Raw genomic sequence first — 21,670 nt, forward strand, 5'->3', positions numbered from 1 at the left:
ATATAGTTGAGTGGCGCCAGCACCACCTAGGGGGCAGATGGGTGAAATGACATTGCCAGCCTTATAATAGGAAATAACATATATTGCAAATACATAAGCAGATGCTTAAAGTGTCCCATTTACACACACACATGTGGGACGCTGCAGTAATCTCTGTACAAGCAATGGTAGACAGCTGAACTCGCTAATATCCCTAGGTCGTGGTACCAGTTGCATGTGATAATCCCGTGAGGAGAATACAATGGAGATGCTTTGGTAATTTATTGAATTTACCTTGAGCAAAGACACATGGAGGACATTAGAGGATATTAGAGGTCAAAATGAATGCTCTCACCAGCTCTGAGTCTGCTGCAGAAGAAGAAGCACACAGGAACTGAACAAACAGGATATGATGTCACTGAAAGGGAGGGGTAGACAGAGAGCAAAGGCAATGGGATTTACATAATACATTCAGGAAACCTATAACAAGAATGACCACAGGGTGGCAGCATTACATAACATGGTACTTATATGATAACACAAATACAGCAATTCATCTTAAATGGAAGAAATAAATGCTAGGACAGCACAATTTTACTTATATTATTGTTCATTATATTATAAACATAAATAATTTCAAAATTTTTGGTTGTGCCTGTTCGAATACACAAGCCTATCATACAAAGATCAGGAGGAGATCCAAATCTCAAGTACCTTCATGGTTGGGACATGCCTGGTGGCTCAGCTCCTGAATCTAAGGCCTGGCTACATTATGGTGACTTTTTGTAGCACTACTGAGTGACAGTTTCAGTCCATAAGATTACAACGTAATGTAATATATATAATGGACTGCAGCTATGGCTCCCTAAAATCAATATGTAATGCTACAAAAAAAATCAGTGTAGCTTCAGCCTGACCACAGAAACAAGAAGTAATGTTAATAGGGAAATTTTCTAGTCTAGACTATACTGCATTGGTTCCTAAAATGGTAATGATTCAGTAGGAGAAGCCCTGAAAAATGTTTTCTGTTCCTGGGGAAACCTTAATAATTGCTGACCCAAAGAAAATTTGTGTAGGCGCTTGTAAAGCATTTTACACTTACAATTTATATTTTGAAATTGAATGACTTGAATGTCAAGCGTCTTTTGAGTTTTCTGTTCTGTGGAGCTACATGGTCACTAGCTTTCATGAAAAAGCATTCAGTCCTACAGTTCGTACAACTTGCAGATTGGGATTGCACCTAAGATGTAATTTTATGACGGTCACACCACATTTATTTCAATGGGAGTTATGTCTTCATGCAACTTAGTAATACTTAGCCAACAGTTAGGATATGCTATCAGTATTAGATCGTTGGATCCACAGCACTGAGGACTCCTCATTGTTTACATTGGGCTGTATACTTAGGGCTCTTTCACACTTGCGTTGTTGGGATCCGGCGTGCACTTCCGTTGCCGGAGGTGCCCGCCAGATCCGGAAAAACGCAAGTGTACTGAAAGCATTTGAAGACGGAGCCGTCTTCAAAATGCTTTCAGTGTTACTATGGCAGCCAGGACGCTATTAAAGTCCTGGTTGCCATAGTAGGAGCGGGGAGCGGGGGAGCGGTATACTTACAGTCCGTGCGGCTCCCGGGGCGCTTCAGAATGACGTCAGAGCGCCCCATGCGCATGGATGACGTGATCCATGCGCTTGGGGCGCCCTGACGTCACTCTGGAGCGCCCCGGGAGCCGCACGGACGGTAAGTATACTGCTCCCCCGCTCCCCCGCTCCCCACTACACTTAACCATGGCTGCCAGGACCTTAGCATCCCGGCAGCCATGGTAACCACTCTGAAAAAGCTAAATGTCGGGTCCGGCAATGCGCCGAAACGACGTTTAGCTTAAGCCCGGACCCGGATCAATGCCTTTCAATGGGCATTAATTCCGGATCCGGCCTTGCGGCAAGTCTTCAGGATTTTTGGCTGGAGCAAAAAGCGCAGCATGCTGCAGTATTTTCTCCGGCCAAAAAACGTTCCGTTCCGGAACTGAAAACATCCTGATGCATCCTGAACGGATTTCTCTCCATTCAGAATGCATTAGGATAAAACTGATCAGGATTCTTCCGGCATAGAGCCCCGACGACGGAACTCTATGCCGGAAGAAAAGAACGCAGGTGTGAAAGAGCCCTAAGTAGAAGGGGTGCAGGTAGATGCAGGGGTGCTGACATTTGGACGCCCAACAATATAATACTGATGGCCTATCATGAGGATAGGCCATGAATATACTGAAACTAGAAAACTCCTTTAAATGGATCCCTTAATCGATTAAAGGAATTAATCAATTACTTGTGATTTTTGTAAAATTAATTAAATTGTAACATTTAGACTTTTTTGTTTCTCTAGCCTCCTGTCCGATTGCTCTTTTAGCTAATGGAATAACACAAGAACCTTGCTACCCCATCAAGAATTTCCCACCTGGATTGAAAGGAATTTAGAACTTATTCAAAATGAGGTTGCTGCGGAGAAACTATGGGCCCCTGAAACTTGCTATGGTGGGCCTTGTGTTTGTGATATTTGTATTCATTATGCACAAAGACGTTGGCAGTGGCTCTAAAGATGATCCCTGGTTAAAGAACATTGTGGAAAGAAAAGATCAGGTGCTTGATATGATGATGGGAGCAGTGAACAACATAAGGGACTCTATGCCAAAACTTCAAATCAATGCCCCCGTGCAGCAAGAAGAACCAGAACAGAAAGTAAATTCATGTCTCCCTGGTTATTACACTCCAGCAGAACTTAAGTCATTTATGGAACGACCACCACTAGATCCTAACAGCCCTGGAGCTGACGGAAAAGCCTTTAAAAAAGACAAGTGGACACCTGAAGAGACCAAGCGGAAAGATGATGGCTTCACAAAACATTGCTTCAATGCCTATGCCAGTGACCAAATTTCTCTCCACAGATCTCTGGGACCTGACTCTCGACCTCCAGAGTAAGTACTTAATAAATATAACCCTGTGAACTAAAAGAGAGTTACTAGAAGAAACTTGAACATTTCTAGCAAGTCTATATAGATCATGCATTGTCAAGTACAGTAAATGTCATTCCCGTCCAAATGGTTTCAAGTTTTGTTAGGTTTGGATGACATCACATCTGTTTTTACAGTAATTAAAGATGACCTACAATGACAGTAATATAGGTTGAGTCAGACAAACAACCGGTTCCTCGCTTCCTCTATTGTTTTCTTGTTATGTGACACATTCATTTCATTGTGACTCAAAGAAGAATAAAAATTAGGTGTATCAGCATTTTCATAACCGGGATATGTTCATTACATACTAAAACACGCAACTAGAAGTACAGTCAAGATTAGAAATGATAAAAGTAGAAAGCTGTTGAAAATTGCTATAGTATAATTTAATCTATAATTTTAATCATTCATGAATAGAGGGAAAAAAAAAGAAAAAAATGTGATTCCTACGAGACCTCTTGAGGCCACTTGAAGCCCTTTCGATTCAGATTGAATCTATTCGCCTGAATGGAAACCAAACAGAATTTTGAGTCATTTGCTCATCTCTATTCACAAAGAACAATCGGCAGAAAAGACCTCATTCACATTGCAGATTTTTGGACAGTATTGTGCATCAGTATTTGTAATCCATAACCAGCAGAGAGGATCCACAACACAGGAGACATGCAGATCTTTCCATTATATTTTTCTCTTATTATGATCCCCTCCTGGTTTTGGCTTACAAAAGCTTATAAAGATTACTGACCAAAATGCCTCTGTGTAAAAAGTGACCCTAGGCTGGTCTCACATATGGCCACATTTTGGTGTCCATTGAACGTCCCAACCATGGTCCCCACATACAGATGATGCCTCACGGACGCTGCAGAAACGGTAACCCCAGACAGATCCATTCTGATTACCTAGCCTATGCTCAGCTCATGCATTATTACAATGGAATAATCCTCTTTTCGGAGAGTGTCTGACTTTTTTCTTAAATACTCGTCAATGGCTGCCTCATTGTTGACTTGATGTGTCTGCATCTTGAGAACATGTATTCTATTTCCCTTCTATATGTAGAAGGCTTATGGCACAGATGTAACTTCTAGCCCCCTGTACTAAATCTACCACAAGCCTCCTCAACTGCCATGTACTATTTCTAATACCGGTTATGAGAGGCATTTAGGTTGTGGTTCCTTGGATCCTTCACGTCCAGGTCAATTTGAGCTAAAGTGGTTGTCTCAGCTAATTTAAAATGTCAGACAAGCCTTGTAATAATTTTCTACTCTCTCCTTTCTCAAGTGCTGTTCTCTGCAGCTTTGGTTCTGTCTTCTGGCTGCTGCTTGCTAGTGAACCTTACCAGTACATGCCAGTATACAGCACATGACCACTGCAACCAATCATTGTCCTCAGCGCTCTACCGACATTGTGATATGTAGGTGTATGGAATGTCACAGTTGCAGCCAATCACTTTCCTTAGCATTAGACAGTAATTAACTGCTGCAGTTATGTGACATACATCAGCATGTCCCCACTATGGTATGTTAACTGGCAGTGGCACTAGACCAGCGCCGCCACAGAGAACAGTGTTGGAGAAAGGGGGGAGTATAAGATGATATATTATTTTTTTTTTTTTACTTTTTATTTTAAAGGTGGTTATCCTGGAAATAATCATAAGGTCTTCATTATTACATCTGCGAGCGTTTAAGTCTCAGCACGCTCGCTGATCAGCTTTATCAGAGAGACACTGCACTCACCTTCGCTCTGGTGAGCGCTGTGGGCTCTTGGCAGCTTTCCAAACACAGCCCCTTACATCATATAGCGCCTGTACTTAGTATTGGAGCTCAGCCTCATTGTCTTGAATGATGGGGATGAGTTGCAATTTAGGCCACGTGACCGATGTACTGTGACATCACACATCCTAGGAAGAGGCCACGGCGCTCGCAGAGCGTCTGCCTCTTCTAACAGCTGATCGATGAGGGTCTCAGGTGTTGCACCGCCGCACATCTGATATTAATGCCCTATCGTGAGGATAGGTCATTGACTTCTTTTTCAGGATGACCCCTTTAAGCTATTGCAGGGCTTTTCTAAAAAAAAAAATTAAAATTTCGGACAACCCCTTTAACAGCTTGTCACTCAAAGATCCTCTTCATTGGAGTATGCAGGTTTAAAGAAAAAATTTGGGCATCCACACTAACCAGAACCAGTGGGATGCAAGTTATGTGCAATAGCATTTACTTTGCTCACCTTTCTTTGCTTTTGTGAATGGAAAATATTTATGTCTCAGCATCGACATCGAAAATTACCAAAAATGTAACTATCACATCTTTTCAGCAGAATTTTTCATTTTCCAGTATGCAGACAATTTTAGGAACTGAAGCTGTTTTTATGAAACTATTGTGTGAAAGTGTGTTCCCATCAACATTTATTGGAAGTGATGAAAATCTGTGTTTTTCTGTGTAGTCGGACTTCCCTTTTTACAAGGTTGTAGCTTTCTGACAGTGTATCCAGCCATAAAAGTATTATCTGTTCAGGTGGAACCCACAATATTGCCGAGGAGCGTTATTTCAGGTCCAAAAATTGACCTCACGTTCACAGCCACTTTCCACATAAATAATTAGGAAGGGCCATAATAGAACATATCCATTCCAATAAGGAATGGAAACTTGGAGTTTCCTTGTTCTTAGTGTGAGGGGATCACAATGGTCAAACTAATGCCGGTCATACATTTTTTAACAGACCACAGAAGTAAAAGAAAGTAAGTACAGGACCATGTGGCAGAAATAAGTATATTTTAAAAGATACACCATTTAAAATCCCTGCCAACTGTACAAATTTCACCCTTTAAGCCAGGGGTGCACAACCTTTTCTGGTTGGGGGCCACATTGTCAGCCTAAACCAATTCCAAGGGCCGAAAATAAAACTTGAAGAGGTATTACCAACTGAAATACTATATTTTTGGCATATTGAACATATTGAACATACAGTATGTATCATAAATGTCTAGTTACACTTCTAGTATTCCCATATAATGGGACAATACATAAAAGATACATGTGAGCAGCTGTAAGACATAGACATACATGTCTGTTACCAGATGGTTAGGTGCCGCACAGAATGGTATCGAGGGCCGCATGTGGCCCCCGGGCCGCAGGTTGTGCACCCCTGCTTTAAGGCCTCATGCACACAACCGTATTTTTTCACGGTCCGCAAAAACGGGGTTCTGTTGGTCCGTGATCCGTGACCGTTTTTTCGTCCGTGGGTCTTCCTTGATTTTTGGAGGATCCACGGACATGAAAAAACAGTCGTTTTGGTGTCCGCCTGGCCGTGCGGAGCCAAACGGATCCGTCCTGAATTACAATGCAAGTCAATGGGGACGGATCCGTTTGACGTTGACACAATATGGTGCAATTTCAAACGGATCCGTCCCTCATTGACTTTCAATGTAAAGTCAGGAGTTAATATAGGATCAGAGTTTTCTCCAATCCGATGGTATATTTTAACTTGAAGCGTCCCCATCACCATGGGAACGCCTCTATGTTAGACTATACTGTCGGATATGAGGTTACATCGTGAAACTCAGATCCGACAGTATATTCTAACACAGAGGCGTTCCCATAGTGATTGGGACGCTTCTAGTTAGAATATACTACAAACTGTGTACATGACTGCCCCCTGCTGCCTGGCAGCACCCGATCTCTTACAGGGGGCTGTGATCAGCACAATTAACCCTTCAGGTGCCGCACCTGAAGGGGTTAATTGTGCGTATCATAGCCCCCTGTAAGAGATCAGGGGCTGCCAGGCAGCAGGGGGCAGACGCCCCTCCCTCCCCAGTTTGAATATCATTGGTGGCCAGTGTGCGGCCTCCCCTCCCCCCCTCTATTGTAATTTCATGTCCGTGGATCCTCCAAAAATCAAGGAAGACCCACGGACGAAAAAACGGTCACGGATCACGGACCAACGGAACCCCGTTTTTGCGGACCGTGAAAAAATACGGTTGTGTGCATGATATTCAAACTGGGGAGGGAGGAGGGTCTGCCCCCTCCTGCCTGGCAGCCCCTGATCTCTTATAGGGGGCTATGATATGCACAATTAACCCCTCAGGTGCAGCACCTGAGGGGTTAATTGTGTGGATCACAGCCCCCTGTAAGAGATCGGGTGCTGCCAGGCAGCAGGGGGCAGTCATGTACACAGTTCGTAGTATATTCTAACTAGAAGCGTCCTTATCACCATGGGGACGCCTCTGTGTTAGAATATACTGTCGGTTCTGAGTTTTCACGAAGTGAAAACTCATCTCTGAAAGAGCTTTTATGCAGACGGATCTTCGGATCCGTCTGTATAAAAAGTAACCTACGGATCACTGACACGGATGCCAATCTTGTGTGCATCCGTGTTCTTTCACGGACCCATTGACTTGAATGGGTCCGTGAACCGTTGGCCGTTAAAAAAAAAATAGGACAGGTCATATTTTTTTCACGGCCAGGAAACACGGATCACGGATGCGGCTGCAAAACGGTGCATTTTCCGATTTTTCCACGGACTCATTGAAAGGCCTCATGCACACGACCGTTGTGTGCATCTGTGGCCGTTGTGCCGTTTTTCGTTTTTTTTCGCGGACCCATTGACTTTCAATGGGTCCGTGGAAAAATCGGAAAATGCACCGTTTTGCAGCCGCATCCGTGATCCGTGTATCCTGTCCGTCAAAAAAATGACCTGTCCTATTTTTTTGACGGACAACGGTTCACGGACCCATTCAAGTCAATGGGTCCGTGAAAGAACACGGATGCACACAAGATTGGCATCCGTGTCCGTGATCCGTGGCCGTAGGTTACTTTTTATACAGACGGATCCGAAGATCCGTCTGCATAAAAGCTTTTTCATAGCTGAGTTTTCACTTCGTGAAAACTCAGAACCGACAGTATATTCTAACACAGAGGTGTCCCCATGGTGATGGGGACGCTTCAGGTTAGAATATACTAAAAGAACTGTGTACATGACTGCCCCCTGCTGCCTGGCAGGTGCTGCCAGGCAGCAGGGGGCAGCCCCCCCCTGTAGTTAACACATTGGTGGCCAGTGGCCCCCCCCCTGTAGTTAACACATTGGTGGCCAGTGCGGCCGGCCCCCCCTCCCTCCCCTGTAGTTAACTCGTTGGTGGCCAGTGGGCCTTCTCCCCTCCCTCCCCCTCCTAATTAAAATCTCCCCCCCCCTATCATTGGTGGCAGCGGAGAGTACCGATCGGAGTCCCAGTTTAATCGCTGGGGCTCCGATCGGTAACCATGGCAACCAGGACGCTACTGCTGTCCCGGTTGCCATGGTTACTTAGCAATTTGTAGAACCATTATACTTACCTGCGAGCTGCGATCTCTGCGTCCGGCCGGGAGCTCCTCCTACTGGTAAGTGACAGGTCATTAAGCAATGCGCCGCACAGACCTGTCACTTACCAGTAGGAGGAGCTCCCGGCCGGACGCAGACATCGCAGCCTCGCAGGTAAGTATAATGGTTCTACAAATTGCTAAGTAACCATGGCAACCGGGACAGCAGTAGCGTCCTGGTTGCCATGGTTACCGATCGGAGCCCCAGCGATTTAAACTGGGACTCCGATCGGTACTCTCCGCTGCCACCAATGATAGGGGGGGAGATTTTATTTAGGAGGGGGAGGGAGGGGAGAGGGCCCACTGGCCACCAACGAGTTAACTACAGGGGAGGGGGGGGGGGCCGGCCGCACTGGCCACCAATGTGTTAACTACAGGGGGGGGGGGGCTGCCCCCTGCTGCCTGGCAGCACCTGCCAGGCAGCAGGGGGCAGTCATGTACACAGTTATTTTAGTATATTCTAACCTGAAGCGTCCCCATCACCATGGGAACGCCTCTGTGTTAGAATATACTGTCGGATTTGAGTTTCACGATGTAACTCAAATCCGACGGTATATTCTAACATAGAGGCATTCCCATGGTGATGGGGACGCTTCAAGTTAAAATATACCATCGGATTGGAGAAAACTCCGATCCTATGGTATATTAACTCCTGACTTTACATTGAAAGTCAATGGGGGACGGATCCGTTTGAAATTGCACCATATTGTGTCAACGTCAAACGGATCCGTCCCATTGACTTGCATTTTAATTCAGGACGGATCCGTTTGGCTCCGCACGGCCAGGCGGACACCAAAACGACAGTTTTTTCATGTCCGTGGATCCTCCAAAAATCAAGGAAGACCCACGGACGAAAAAACGGTCACGGAAAAACGGAACCCGTTTTTGCGGACCGGAAAAAAATACGGTCGTGTGCATGAGGCCAAAGTCAATGGGTCCGCGAAAAAAAACGGAAAACGGCACAACGGCCACGGGTGCACACAACGGTCGTGTGCAGGAGGCCTTAGGCCTCCTGCACACGACAGTATTTTTTCACGGTCCGCAAAACGGGGTTCCGTTGGTCCGTGATCCGTGACCGTTTTTTCGTCCGTGGGTCTTCCTTGATTTTTGGAGGATCCACGGACATGAAAAATGAAAAAAAAAATCTAAGTCAAGTTTGCCATTGAAATGATAGGAAAAAACGGACACGGATCACGGACGCGGATGACAATCTTGTGTGCATCCGTGATTTTTCACGGACCCATTGACTTGAATGGGTCCGCGAACCGTTGACCGTGAAAAAAATAGGACAGGTCATATTTTTTTCACGGCCAGGAAACACGGATCACGGATGCGGCTGCCAAACGGTGCATCTTCCGATTTTTCCACGGACCCATTGAAAGTCAATGGGTCCGCGAAAAAAGACGGAAAACGGAACCACGGATGCGGATGCACACAACGGTCGTGTGCAGGAGGCCTTACAGTGATTTGTTTCATTAGGCACTGGCTGCTACCATGAGCATATCCATTCAATAGAGTGACAGGAAAATGAATCAAATATGAATGTAAATTATAATAAATAAAATATATAATTTATATATATATATATATATATATATATATATATATATATATATATATATATATATACTTATTACATTCAAAGCACTTTAGAATCCAGGGTACGTATATTGGTATATAAATAACAACCTGAGCATGACTGATGAACAATGATGGTTATTCGTGACCATAGAAAGGGTCTTATGTTCCCTCCTTTTGTATCTGTGTGTGTATCCTATTATAGATTCTACAATCCTATTGAATTGGGGTGAAATACAATACCAGTCAGAGATCATGACAAGAATAGTGCTATTTCTGGGAAGCAAAAGTAGACTGTCATACAACTGATTTAAACCTGTCCCCTAATATGAGTCACTAGGAGGTTTGCCATTTCTTTAGCTTTTTATTGTCATTGACCTTAGAAAAGTGAATTGCTCTTTATTTCTGTTCTTTCCATTACAATGTAAGCTAGAGCTCTATCACACAAGCGAGTTTTCCGTCCGTATGTAATGCATGTAGTGAACACATAGCATCCGGACTGAATCCTGACCCGTTCATTTCTATTGGTCTGTGCACATGAACGTTGTTTTTCGCAAATCATCTTTGCGTTCAGGAAAAATTGGAGCATGTTCTGTATTGTGTGTGTTTCACTCAGCCCTGGCTCCATAGAAGTGAATGGGGCTTGTGTGAAAAATGGAAGGCATCCAGATGCAACACTGATGGTTGGTGGGAGATGTAGATTGCTGTTCAGTTTTTCTTCACGTGTGTGAAAAACACACTAAAACTGATTGCATCAGCACGGAAAAAAAAACCCACTAAACGCAGTTGAAGACAAAACTGATTGAACTTGCATGCAAAAACCATCCATTTTTCCCTGAATAGAACCTGTTTGGGTGCAAACTGTCCCCTGAAAGATGTTGGAGTAAAGAACCTTTGTTGCCTGAACCTTTGTTTTCAGGGTGGCACTAAAGGTGTCTGGCAGCAACTTAATGCCCTCTCCCCAGTAACAGATTACCAAAAATGGTGAGGGCACAATAGGTTGATATGGGTTTGGCTTTAAAAAAGCAGACAACAACACCTAAGCAGATCCAGGGGACCTAATAGACCTGGATGGGGAGGCTCCCTTATAATACCAATGTCAAGGGGCGGATTAAGTGCATGATAGGTCCGGGGCTGTCTACCCAACTTGGTCCCCTCCCTCCATTTGAGTTTAGTTTAAGAGGCAGCGGTGCTTCATGAGCGCCACAGTCTCTTTCTAGGCCATATGACATCTTCAGACTGAAAAAAAATTACCCCAAATTGGGTCCTAAACTGAAAAATTTGGTCGCCAAATTTAAAATACATATAATTATAATAAAAAAGACATTGAGGAGAATACAGCACCAGATACCTCTTACATCCAGTGACCTCTCCTGTCATGTAGACCTTCTCTTTCCTCTTCTCTTTCCTCTTCTCCTCCATTTGACCCAGACCACCATGACAAATTCTTTCAGCCACATCTCGTCTCTACAGTTTGTAACACAGACACGTTAGGTTTTAAAATTTTTCCATCAACCTCCCCATGCTGGTGTCCCCACAGTGTCCTCCTGTTGCCACTCCCAATACTGTGCCCGTTGTGCTCCCCAATGCCCCAGGTACTATACTGCTGAAAAAATAGTGACCCTAATAGACATAATTGGAGTCATTTATCAAACTGGTATAAAGTAGAACTGGATTTCCAAAAGAGCTGTCAAAAATGAATGGTGGAACTTGATTGGCTGCTATGGGCAACTTAGCCAGTTCTGCTTTACACCAGCTTGATAAATTACCCCAAATGTTCCTATAGTGTCCACAGCAGCTATAATGTCCCCTAGAGTGCCCCCAGTAATAATAACACCCTCTATTGTGCTCCAGGCAATAATCCCTGTATAGTGTCCCCAAAAATAATAGAAGTGCCCCTACAGTGCCCCCCCAATAGCAACACCCTCATATAGTAATTTCCACCACACTGCCCCCACATAGTAATTTGCCCCACACTGCCTCTATATAGTAGTTTTCCCCCACACAGTAATTTCCCCTACATAGTAATTTGCCCCACACTGCCCAATATAGTAATTTGCCCCCACTTAGCAATTTCCCCACACTGTCCGCACATGGCAATTTTCCCACACTGTCCCCACATGGCAATTTCCCCACACTGTCCCCACATGGCAATTTCCCCACACTGTCCGCACATGGCAATTTCCCCACACTGTCCCCACATGGCAATTTCCCCACACTGTCCGCACATGGCAATTTACCCACTCTGTCCCCACATGGCAATTTACCCACACTGTCCCCACATGGCAATTTACCCACACTGTCCCCACATGGCAATTTACCCACACTGTCCCCACATGGCAATTTACCCACACTGCCCCCACATAGTAGTCCCTCCCATAATAATTTGGCCCCACACAGCCCCCACATCCCCCCCGATGTACTCGATGTCTCTTCACGAATATGTCCTCCTGTGTGTCCCCCCCCCACATGTCCCCCAAAGTAGGCACATGAAATAAAAAAAATAATAATAATAATTAAAAGCGAAATACTCACCTATGTCCAGGGCCAGGCACTTGCTCGCAGAGGAAGGCGGGATGAGGCAGGCGTGCACACGTCACAGTGCTGCATCCCGGCACAGGCATGCGATGACATCATCACGCCCTCCTGCGCCTGGGATTTCAATACCGCATAGGCCTCAGGCCTACTAGGCCTGAAGCCTATGGCGGTGATCGGCGACGGGACAGGGAGCTATGCGCTCCCGTGCCCCACCGCAGTAGTATGTGGGCGTTCGGGTCGGCGTTGGGCCCCCCAACAGAGCTGGGCTCGGGGCTGCTGACCTGAACGTCCCTATTGTAATCCGCCACGGCCCATGTCCCCTGGACATTTGATGCTACTGGGATCTGTTCGTGAGAGTCCCACCACAGCAAGGAGATGAAGAAGGGCAGCGGCGACTGGGAGGAAGATGGCGGAATCCAGTGCCGGTAGAGCAGCAGATTGTGACATCTCCATTGAGAACACTGAGCATACATTTTGTGTGGGGAGTCGGAAGGCATACTTATCAGCTGAAGGGGCTAGGAATAGATGTTAAGCCAAAATCTATTGAAGATGTATGGCCAGCTTTAGTCTGTGACTGAAAGGGAATGTGTCACAAATAAATACAATTCTGCCAGTTAAAGGGGTTGTCCTGGTTCAGAGCTGAATACGGACATACCTCCATTTTCACCCAGGCAGCCCCCCTGACTTGAGCATTGGAGCAGTTCATGCTCCAATGCTCTCCTTTGCCCTGCGCTAAATCGCGCAGGGCAAAGGCATTTTTAGGAGTTCCGGTGACGTACCGGGGCTCTCCATGGGGCTGCCAGGGAGCCCGGTGACGTCACCGGCACTGATGGCCGGCCTTTAGCGCTGCCCTAGCCAGTAAAATGTAACCATTAAAAATAAAATCTTGAAACATTCCCATTTTCACGCTTGGAACTAGCATCCTGTTTTCTTCTGCTCACTTGTCAGCTTTGCCATATAACGGGCAGAATGTGCAGAGTCATCTCATTATTAATAATATTAGTCTTATTAGTATTAGAAAATGGTGGGTGAGAAAATGACTGTTGAAGACTAGATATACCTGGTCTATGGGTGAATTACAGGAAGGAAGTGTGTATCTTCATATTTATGACCAGTTCCAGGGAAGGTTTAAAAATAAAAGAATTAAAAAAAAAATAAACAAAACTGAACAAATGCTTAATTTTTTTTATTTTCAATTTTATAGATTTTTCAAGATTATGAGTGACACATAATACAAAGATTAAAGTGCATAACAAACACAGGTAATCACATAGTTAATCTAGGCGCCTCGTCACCAAGTCGCCCTCTCTTAGCTCCGCTGGGTAAAATGAAGTAAGGCGAACTGGACGGTAGAGCTCCAAGACATGTAGTCTTCTAAGATATATTACAATGTCTAATAGAATATAACATTGGTTATGAAAACAAAAACAGGGGGGATGTGGAGGGGGGGGGGGGCGAAAGTAATCATGCACTATTATTTAACTATGGGGGCACGTAGACTGAATGGAGTCTGAGAGTTTGTGAAGGAAAGAACTCGTTTTCCGAGATGATGTCCAATCGGCCCAAGTCCGCTGGAAATTTTGGTATGATCTGGTTTTCCAGGCTGATAATTCCTCCATGTGGTATATGTGGTCCACCTTTTACAGCCACTGTGACAGAGTGGGGGACTTTGGTTGATTCCAATGTTGTGGAATTAGAGATTTGGCTGCTGATTCCAGATAAAGCACTAGTTTCGGTTTATTTTGGGGAATATCTTGCAATCTGATATTCAGTAATTCTGATATGGGGGTAGGAAGGTTATGTAGGGAGCAGATTTGTTTAATCAACCCCATAACTTCAGACCAGAAAGGCTGCAGAACCGAGCAGGTCCACCACATGTGGAAATAAGCGCCTTGTGACTGGGTACATTTCCAGCAAATATCAGAGCCATGGCATTTCATTTGCTTAAGACTTACTGGGGTGAGGTACCATCTTGTGAGCAACTTGAAAGAATTTTCCTGTATTCGTGTGCATCTAGAAATGCCATGTGAAAATCAGTACAGTTGTTTGATATCTAATTCTGTCCACTATCTAAGTCCTTGCTCCACTCCTGAATATACCCTCTGTTGAGGGGGTACTTCAGCTGTTGGAGAAGGTTGTATGTCTGGGAAAGCAAATGTCTTGGGGGATGTGTGGTTGCCAACACTTTTTCGAATGGCGTAAGGTCTCTCCCGAGATCAGAGTTTTTGAGGTAGTTCCGCATTAGTGATCGGATATGTGCTTCTTGTAGTAAATGTAGTGGTGTGGAGTCTAGTGGGTCTTCGCCCCCTTCTATGTTTAGACAGGAAAGTATTGAGATATGCCTTAGATCTGCTACTTTTAAGGGTGAGTTCGTGAAATTTGGGAGATATAGTTCTGAAAGATCTGCAACTGACATTAATGGAGATAGAGCCAGGCTGAGTCTGTCTTTGAGAGCATGCCAGATCTTGAGTGTGGATTTGGTGACCAAATTTTGTGTGCTTAGTATAGCTTGCGGGCTGTCTCTACTCCAAACTAAGGAGCGTAGCGGGATACTTGTTTGGTGTTCTTCTGATGGTATCCAAAATGTATTGCCGTCTACTCTTACCCAATTTATCAGCGTAGTAAGATGTAATGCTTTGTAATAAAGTTGCCAATCTCGTAGGGCCATGCCGCCTTGCGATTTATGTTGCTTGAGGAGGGAGTATCTTGCCTCTCCATAAGTACTTGTTTGTACGTTTTTACTAATTGACGTGAAGAAGGTAGACGGGAGGGGGATAGGGAGGGTTTGGAATAAAATTTTACAAGCAACCTCAGTGCACTCAGATCAAACGTGCCGAGGTATAGGGTCGCACTCCCAAGACAATCAGCAAAATACTTTGTGGACCGGGTATCCTAATAGTCTAAAATGTAAGTTTTACTAGATATGCCATAAAACAATAAAAAAAGAACACAAACACCAAATACAGTGCGCAAGTCAAAAAAGACTGAATCGATATTAACACACCCAAATGTTGTCTGGACCTAATATGCGGTCCAGTCTTGTAGGTAAACAACAGGTGTGTGATTAGAGAATATCCTCAAAATGCAGTGGCCAAGGACATTGAAGACTGGTGCTCTGATGTGTCTGAGTGTCAAGAGCAGCTATACAGTAGTACACCATAGTTCTAATTCCCTCATAAGTGATAAATAGGAGGGGGGCTAATACATTGACTGCCTAGCAGACACAGAGAACCTGCCCGATGGGGCGACCCCATATGGAACCTGTCCCTAGTTAGGGGCCTATTCCCTATACTTGCCCTCACTATTTCCCTACATGCCACGTTTCATCCCTACTTAGGGACTCATCAGGGGAATATGTCTAGTGAAGTTTAATAGTAGAATATTGCATCTACTCCCATAAAGGGGTGGACACAGTCCGACAGTGGTCCCGCTGTGTCTAGATGTGGGGAAGTGTCCCATACATCTTGCTGCCTCACCGTTGGTGTAACTAAGTGGGGAGTCTGGAATTAGTATAGTAACTTTGGCAATAGTATTGCCTTGATAAGGTTTTTACTTCCCATCCAGGAGAGAAACTACAGGGACCATGACTCTAATGTGGACTGGAATGATCTAGGTATAGGAGCATAGTTGAGTGTGTACAGATCTTTCCAGGATGCACTTATTTTAGGACCTAGATAGGTAATGTGAGTGGAGGGCCATTGGAAAGGGTATTTTGTTTGCAGGGTCTTAAGCTCCTCAGCGCAAATGTTCACTCCAAGGGCTTCTAATTTGGAAGTATTTATTTTTAAATTGGATATATGTCCGTATTCCCGTAATGTAAGTTGTAGAGCCAGGAAGGCGGCTATGGGGTTTGTGATTATCACAAGGATGTCATCTGCATATGCAGCTACACTGTGTGTGATTTTCCTGCTTGTAAATCCCACTATATCAGGGTGTTCACTTATCTTTTGTAAGAGGGGTCCAAGTGAGAGTACAAATAGTATGGGGGAAAGTGGGCAACCCTGTCGTGTGCCGTTACAGATCTGAAAGGGGAATGTTAAAGAATAATTAATACGTAATCTAGCAGACGAAGATGTGTACATTGCAAAGATGGCTTCTATGAAGGGTAGGGGAAAATTAAAATTATGTAAGACTTGCCGCATGTATGACCAATCCACCTTGTCGAAAGACTTTTCTGTATCTGTCCCCAATAGGACCAGTGACTGCTTCTTCTGGGAGGTTGTCTGTAGAATGGACAGTATTCTTATGGTATTGTCCTTCCCCCTCCCTGCCCACCACAAACCCGACCTGTTCATTTGAGATTAAATTAGGTACTAGAAGTCCCATTCTGTTTGCCGACAGGCTAGCATAGAGCTTCAGGTCTGTGTTCAACAACAAAGAGATGGGTCTATAGCTACCACAGTTCGAAGGATATTTTTCTTCTTTGTGGATCAGTGTGATATAAGCTTCTAATGATTGTTTTGGGATAGGAGCCCCAGATAAATAGGCATTGAACGTTTCTGTTAGTCAAGGTAGTAGGGGCGAGGAGAAGGATTTGTAATAGGAGCAAGGGAGGCCGTCGGTCCTGGGGCTTTGCCTTTTGGACATCTCGACAAGGTGGATCTAACCTCTTCCTCCACTGAGAAGGGTTTTAATAGGTCAACATGTGACGTGACTGGTAGAGCTGGAAGAGATAGTTGCGATAGAAAGTCTGTAATGTCAGACTTTTTTATTTCCTATGCCTGTTTAGTTGTATCGGGTGGATTATTCTGATAGAGGGATGTGTAAAACTTAATAAATTCCCGTTCGATCATTGTTGACAGGTGTTTGGCTATGGCGATGGACACTCCCCTAGATTTTTTGATGTTCGTGTGTGAGGTACCACTGATTTAAAATAGTGTCTATAGAAGGAGGGGGTTTTTGGCTCCAAGAAATGTGTTTCTTGTAGTAACTGGACATCCACTCAAGTTTTTTTGAAGTCGTGTAGCATTTGACTTCTTTTTATAGCGGAGTTAAAACCTTTTTACATTATATAAAACCAATCTAATGTTGGCCATTTAAATCTTGAGGGAGGTTTGTCCAGACGTATCTGGATGTGATGATGATGTTTGTCTATGTGATATGTTACCTATTGGTGCCCTAAGTGTGATGTAAGGGGTAAGAGGAGGTGGGGGTTGTACTGATCTAAAACATATGAAACATGTAAAACAACAAAATGCAGAGTGGAATCTCTGCCAGTAAAGCTGAAACGAGAGCATATGGGTCAACTAATCTTCCAGTCAGCAGCAGGGCTAAATCTAGAGGTATTGTTACTTTATGGAAGAGGGGTGTATTGGGCAGTGCAACATTAGTCAAAATGACAATGCCAAGTAGGTTATACCCTATCCAATAATGTTGAACTTAGAAACAGGCCGAGGCCGCTGCAACGTAGACCACTGAATCAGTATTTAAAAGTGGGCCGACAGATAACCAACTCCCTCCAAGACTGGCGCGTTGCGGCGTCCTCATCCTGCTGACAATGACCTGCAACTACAACAATTCAACTCATAGAAAAAATTGCAAATCACAGAAAAATCACAAAGAATGGGTATAAATGGATTTTCACCATTACTGTCAGGCAGGTACAGATCTCCTAGAGTGAATAGTTGAATGTAGTTGTACGGTCTTTTAGGTCCCTCTAATTGCTGGTCCCCATGTGCTCGGGTGCCGGAATTTTAGTATAACATATCGTAGGTCTTATACTGGGCTTAAGGTGTGGATATGTAAATAGAACACTGTATAGCCTGGAAAATTGGGTCACTGGCCCTTTTAAATGTCCGGTCAGGTGGACAGACCTACAACTATTGAGTGCAGAAGTCTATAGGACAAACATTAAGGTTAAGCCTTTGTATAGTGACTTTGTTAGGAAGACTGTGAGTGAGGTGAGGCACGAGAAAAAGATCAGCGTACCTGATTGGGGATGCTGACGGATTCTCTCTAGTTTAGGGCAGCTGACCAAGATGGATGCTCATGTGAGAGTCGTGGTTCCTCTGTGAGAGGGATTCAGACTATATGCATGTGTTGTTCTAGATAGTGTGCTGACAGAGGGGGGGGGGGGGGTGTCTCACTTACTGTTTTCTTCTCCTCCAAGGTAAGATCGGTGGCACGTATGGTATAGGCTCCGGTGTTTAGTTTGAAGGGGGAGTCTTCTAAGATGGCCGGCTGTAATGGAAGGGCCGTGGTGTTGTGTGCGCGCGACAGGCCGATTCTGACCAGCCAGGTGGCGCTGGGCAGACAAGGGATCTCCTAGCCCTGCGGGTCTTGTCATCCGTGTGTGCTGGATGTCACTACCCCGCTCCGCCTCCCGGCGCTTGAGTGTCCTGGAAATCGAGGTCGGGGATTAGTAGGCCTTCACCTTCGTTAGGGTGTCGGAGGTCCGCTGAGTCTTGAAGGGGTCTCTTTTTGTAGCTGATGATGCACTGGGACTTATGGCAGGCAGACTGGGCCAGCAAAAAGACCGTAGTGGGTCTGATGGTACCCGATGAACACTGGTGCTTGGGAGCTCCCCGGAAAGCCGTCCTCTCCACTCGGCTGCAAGTCACGCCCCCAAAAAATGCTTTATTTCTAATGACACCTGATTAATGTCACGACCATTAAGTACATTGTCTGTTAATATTTATTTAAAAATGAACACCTTCTAGGAATGACTGGTTACATTGAACTATGAATCCTTTTGAGCAGAGATGCCCAACCTGCGTCCCTCCAGTTGTTGTAAAACTACAACTCCCAGCATGCCCGGACAGTCTACAGCAGGGTATGGTGGGAGTTGTAGTTTTACAACAGCTGGGGGCTGCAGGTTGAGCATCCTTGCTCTTGAGCATATACTTGGCACAATAAAATTGAATGTAACTCGGCTTTATTTTGTCTGTGTTTAAGGATAAGGCATTCTGTTGGTTTTACTTGGAGGTTTTCCGGATTAATGATCTTGATGAACTTTCCTTAGGACCGATCGGTCGGGGTCCCATTCACTTGAATGGGAGCTGTGCTGCAGGGCCCTAGACCAGTAGACTTTGAATGGAGCTGTCCTTGTGTCTCCATTCAAAGTGATAATTCCTGCACCAGAACCTTCTAAAACAGCTGATTGTCATACACTTGGCTTTTTCAATAAAAAGAGATTTGTTAAAAAAAAAAAAACAGCTGATTGTGGGGGTGCTGGGTGTTAGACCCCCCCCCCCCCCCGTTCACCCATTTGATATTGATGACCTATACAGAAGTTAGTTCAGCAATATCATTAAACCGGGAAACCCATAAGAGAAAATTACAAAGCACATATATTGTATATATGGACATGATGTGTATATAGTTCCGTGAAATTTTTGGCTGTTCAAGTTAGATAAATTCCAGCTCTCTCCATTTTGGCTTTGTTTATTTAAACCTGTAGAGCCCCATTTAATTTCTTCAGTGCTATTTCCAAGTGGTGTTGAAACCTATTGAAGCCTCTCAGTTCCATGTTTGTGTATTGGGTTTGGCCAGATTTCATTGTGTGGCTCCAGTTTGGAGTCAGTACAGGGCCACTCTTAGCATCTTGTGAATAGCCATCAGACCCGTCCGGGATACCACTGAGACCGTCCTGCTTGGAATATAAAATGATGAGTGCACTGACTATGGCCTGACATCACAATCTCCTGTAAATGCACTTGGCTTCCATTTGGACCTTATAACTGCACTTTTACATGCTACAGTGGGTCATCAGGCTGCATTTGACAATTGCTGTATCTGTGGGAGCTTTTCTCCAGTAGCTGAAAGATTTGAGAGAGCTCATATTCCACAGCGGGTGTCTGTCCTTGCCTTGGCAGGTGTGTCTGTGACAATGGAGGCAAAAAAAGTAAGATCCCTGCGGGTGCAAGAATGCCTTTCACTAAATCAAATGAGAGAATAAAGGGCCCTAAACCAATTTAAATTGATGTGGGGAAGTCACCCCCTCTTTAGCAATTTCCCTTTCGAAAACTGAAAAAAAAATCTCAAAACTGTAACAGCTGTCTCCATGGCTGGTCAGCAGGCGGAATAAAAGGAGCATCATTGTTCCTGTTGAAGGCAGCAGGAAAACCTGAGCTCTCATGTGGAACATTTCTCTTGTTTGAAGTTAGGATTGAGGTATGTGGCCTGTAAAGGAATCATTCACCCTGGTGTTGAAAAGCTAGGAACAAGTCTGCAGTGTGGCCGCCCCACAGAGGATAGTACAAACCCTTCATTGGCATTTTTTGTTTCAGGGGTTGGGAGCAGAGTCCTATGTTCAGGATACCATTTCAAGAAGGTTACGAAATAAATTGACTTAAACCTAACCCTTAAAATTATTTTTCATTTGCATTTTAGATGTATTGAACAGAAATTCAAGCGTTGTCCTCCACTTCCAACCACCAGTGTAATTATAGTATTCCATAATGAAGCCTGGTCAACACTCCTCCGAACTGTGTACAGTGTATTACACACCTCACCGGCGATTCTCCTGAAAGAGGTCATTCTAGTAGATGACGCCAGTATAGATGGTGAGTGAAGTCCCTACAATTAACTCTGATCTGTCAGTTTGTAATGTGGAAACATAGTTAGAGGGTTATGGACATTTATTGTATATCCACAGGATATGCCATTAATACCCGAAAGGTACAAGAACACCTCTGGGATCCACTTCTGTCTTAAGAATGGTGGCACTGTTGTGACTGATGGCGAGGTGGCAACACATGGCACCTCCATTCCCTTCTATGGCAGTTCTGAAAATATCCAAGTAGGCGATATCCGCTATATTCTGAACTGCCATAGAAGTAAATAGAGAAAGATGTGCATGTGTGGCTTCCTCTGCTTTCATAACAGCCATGAGATGGGGTCAGGGTACCCCCCAAGTTCTGAAGATAGGTGGGACCTACAACAGTTGGACTTTTGTCATATCCTGAGGCTGTACCATAAATGCCCATATGGTAATGCTTATTTATTGCAAAAAGTGGGACAGATGGTCATTTAAACCAATTAGATTACAGCTCTCATTCTTCCATTCTTCATATTGCCTTGAAATTTCTAAGTGTTATTACTGAAAAAAAACATTAAATAATTATCAAAGATGACTTTTTGAAATTTTCCAACCCAACACTTTATATAGTAAATTATCATCAATCATTTTCAGTAATTCTGATTAGAGTAAACTTATTTTACTGCCTCAAATATTACTTCTAGTTATGATTATTGCTTATTGGTAACGTTTAACTGAAT

At 44.3% G+C, this 21,670-nt stretch overlaps 1 protein-coding gene across 1 annotated transcript in view; it reads left to right on the plus strand.

Moving 5' to 3' along the window:
• Positions 1-21,670, plus strand: part of GALNT6 (polypeptide N-acetylgalactosaminyltransferase 6) — a 101,089-nt gene that overhangs the window by 43,917 nt on the left and 35,502 nt on the right. Inside the window, exons 2-3 of the mRNA XM_040425911.1 lie at positions 2,360-2,948; positions 20,783-20,955. Coding sequence (XP_040281845.1) covers positions 2,464-2,948; positions 20,783-20,955 — 658 coding nt within the window. The 5' untranslated portion in view covers positions 2,360-2,463. The remainder of the gene's footprint in view (positions 1-2,359; positions 2,949-20,782; positions 20,956-21,670) is intronic.

The sequence above is a fragment of the Bufo bufo genome, chromosome 3 (assembly GCF_905171765.1).
Source record: "Bufo bufo chromosome 3, aBufBuf1.1, whole genome shotgun sequence".
Taxonomy (NCBI): domain Eukaryota; kingdom Metazoa; phylum Chordata; class Amphibia; order Anura; family Bufonidae; genus Bufo; species Bufo bufo.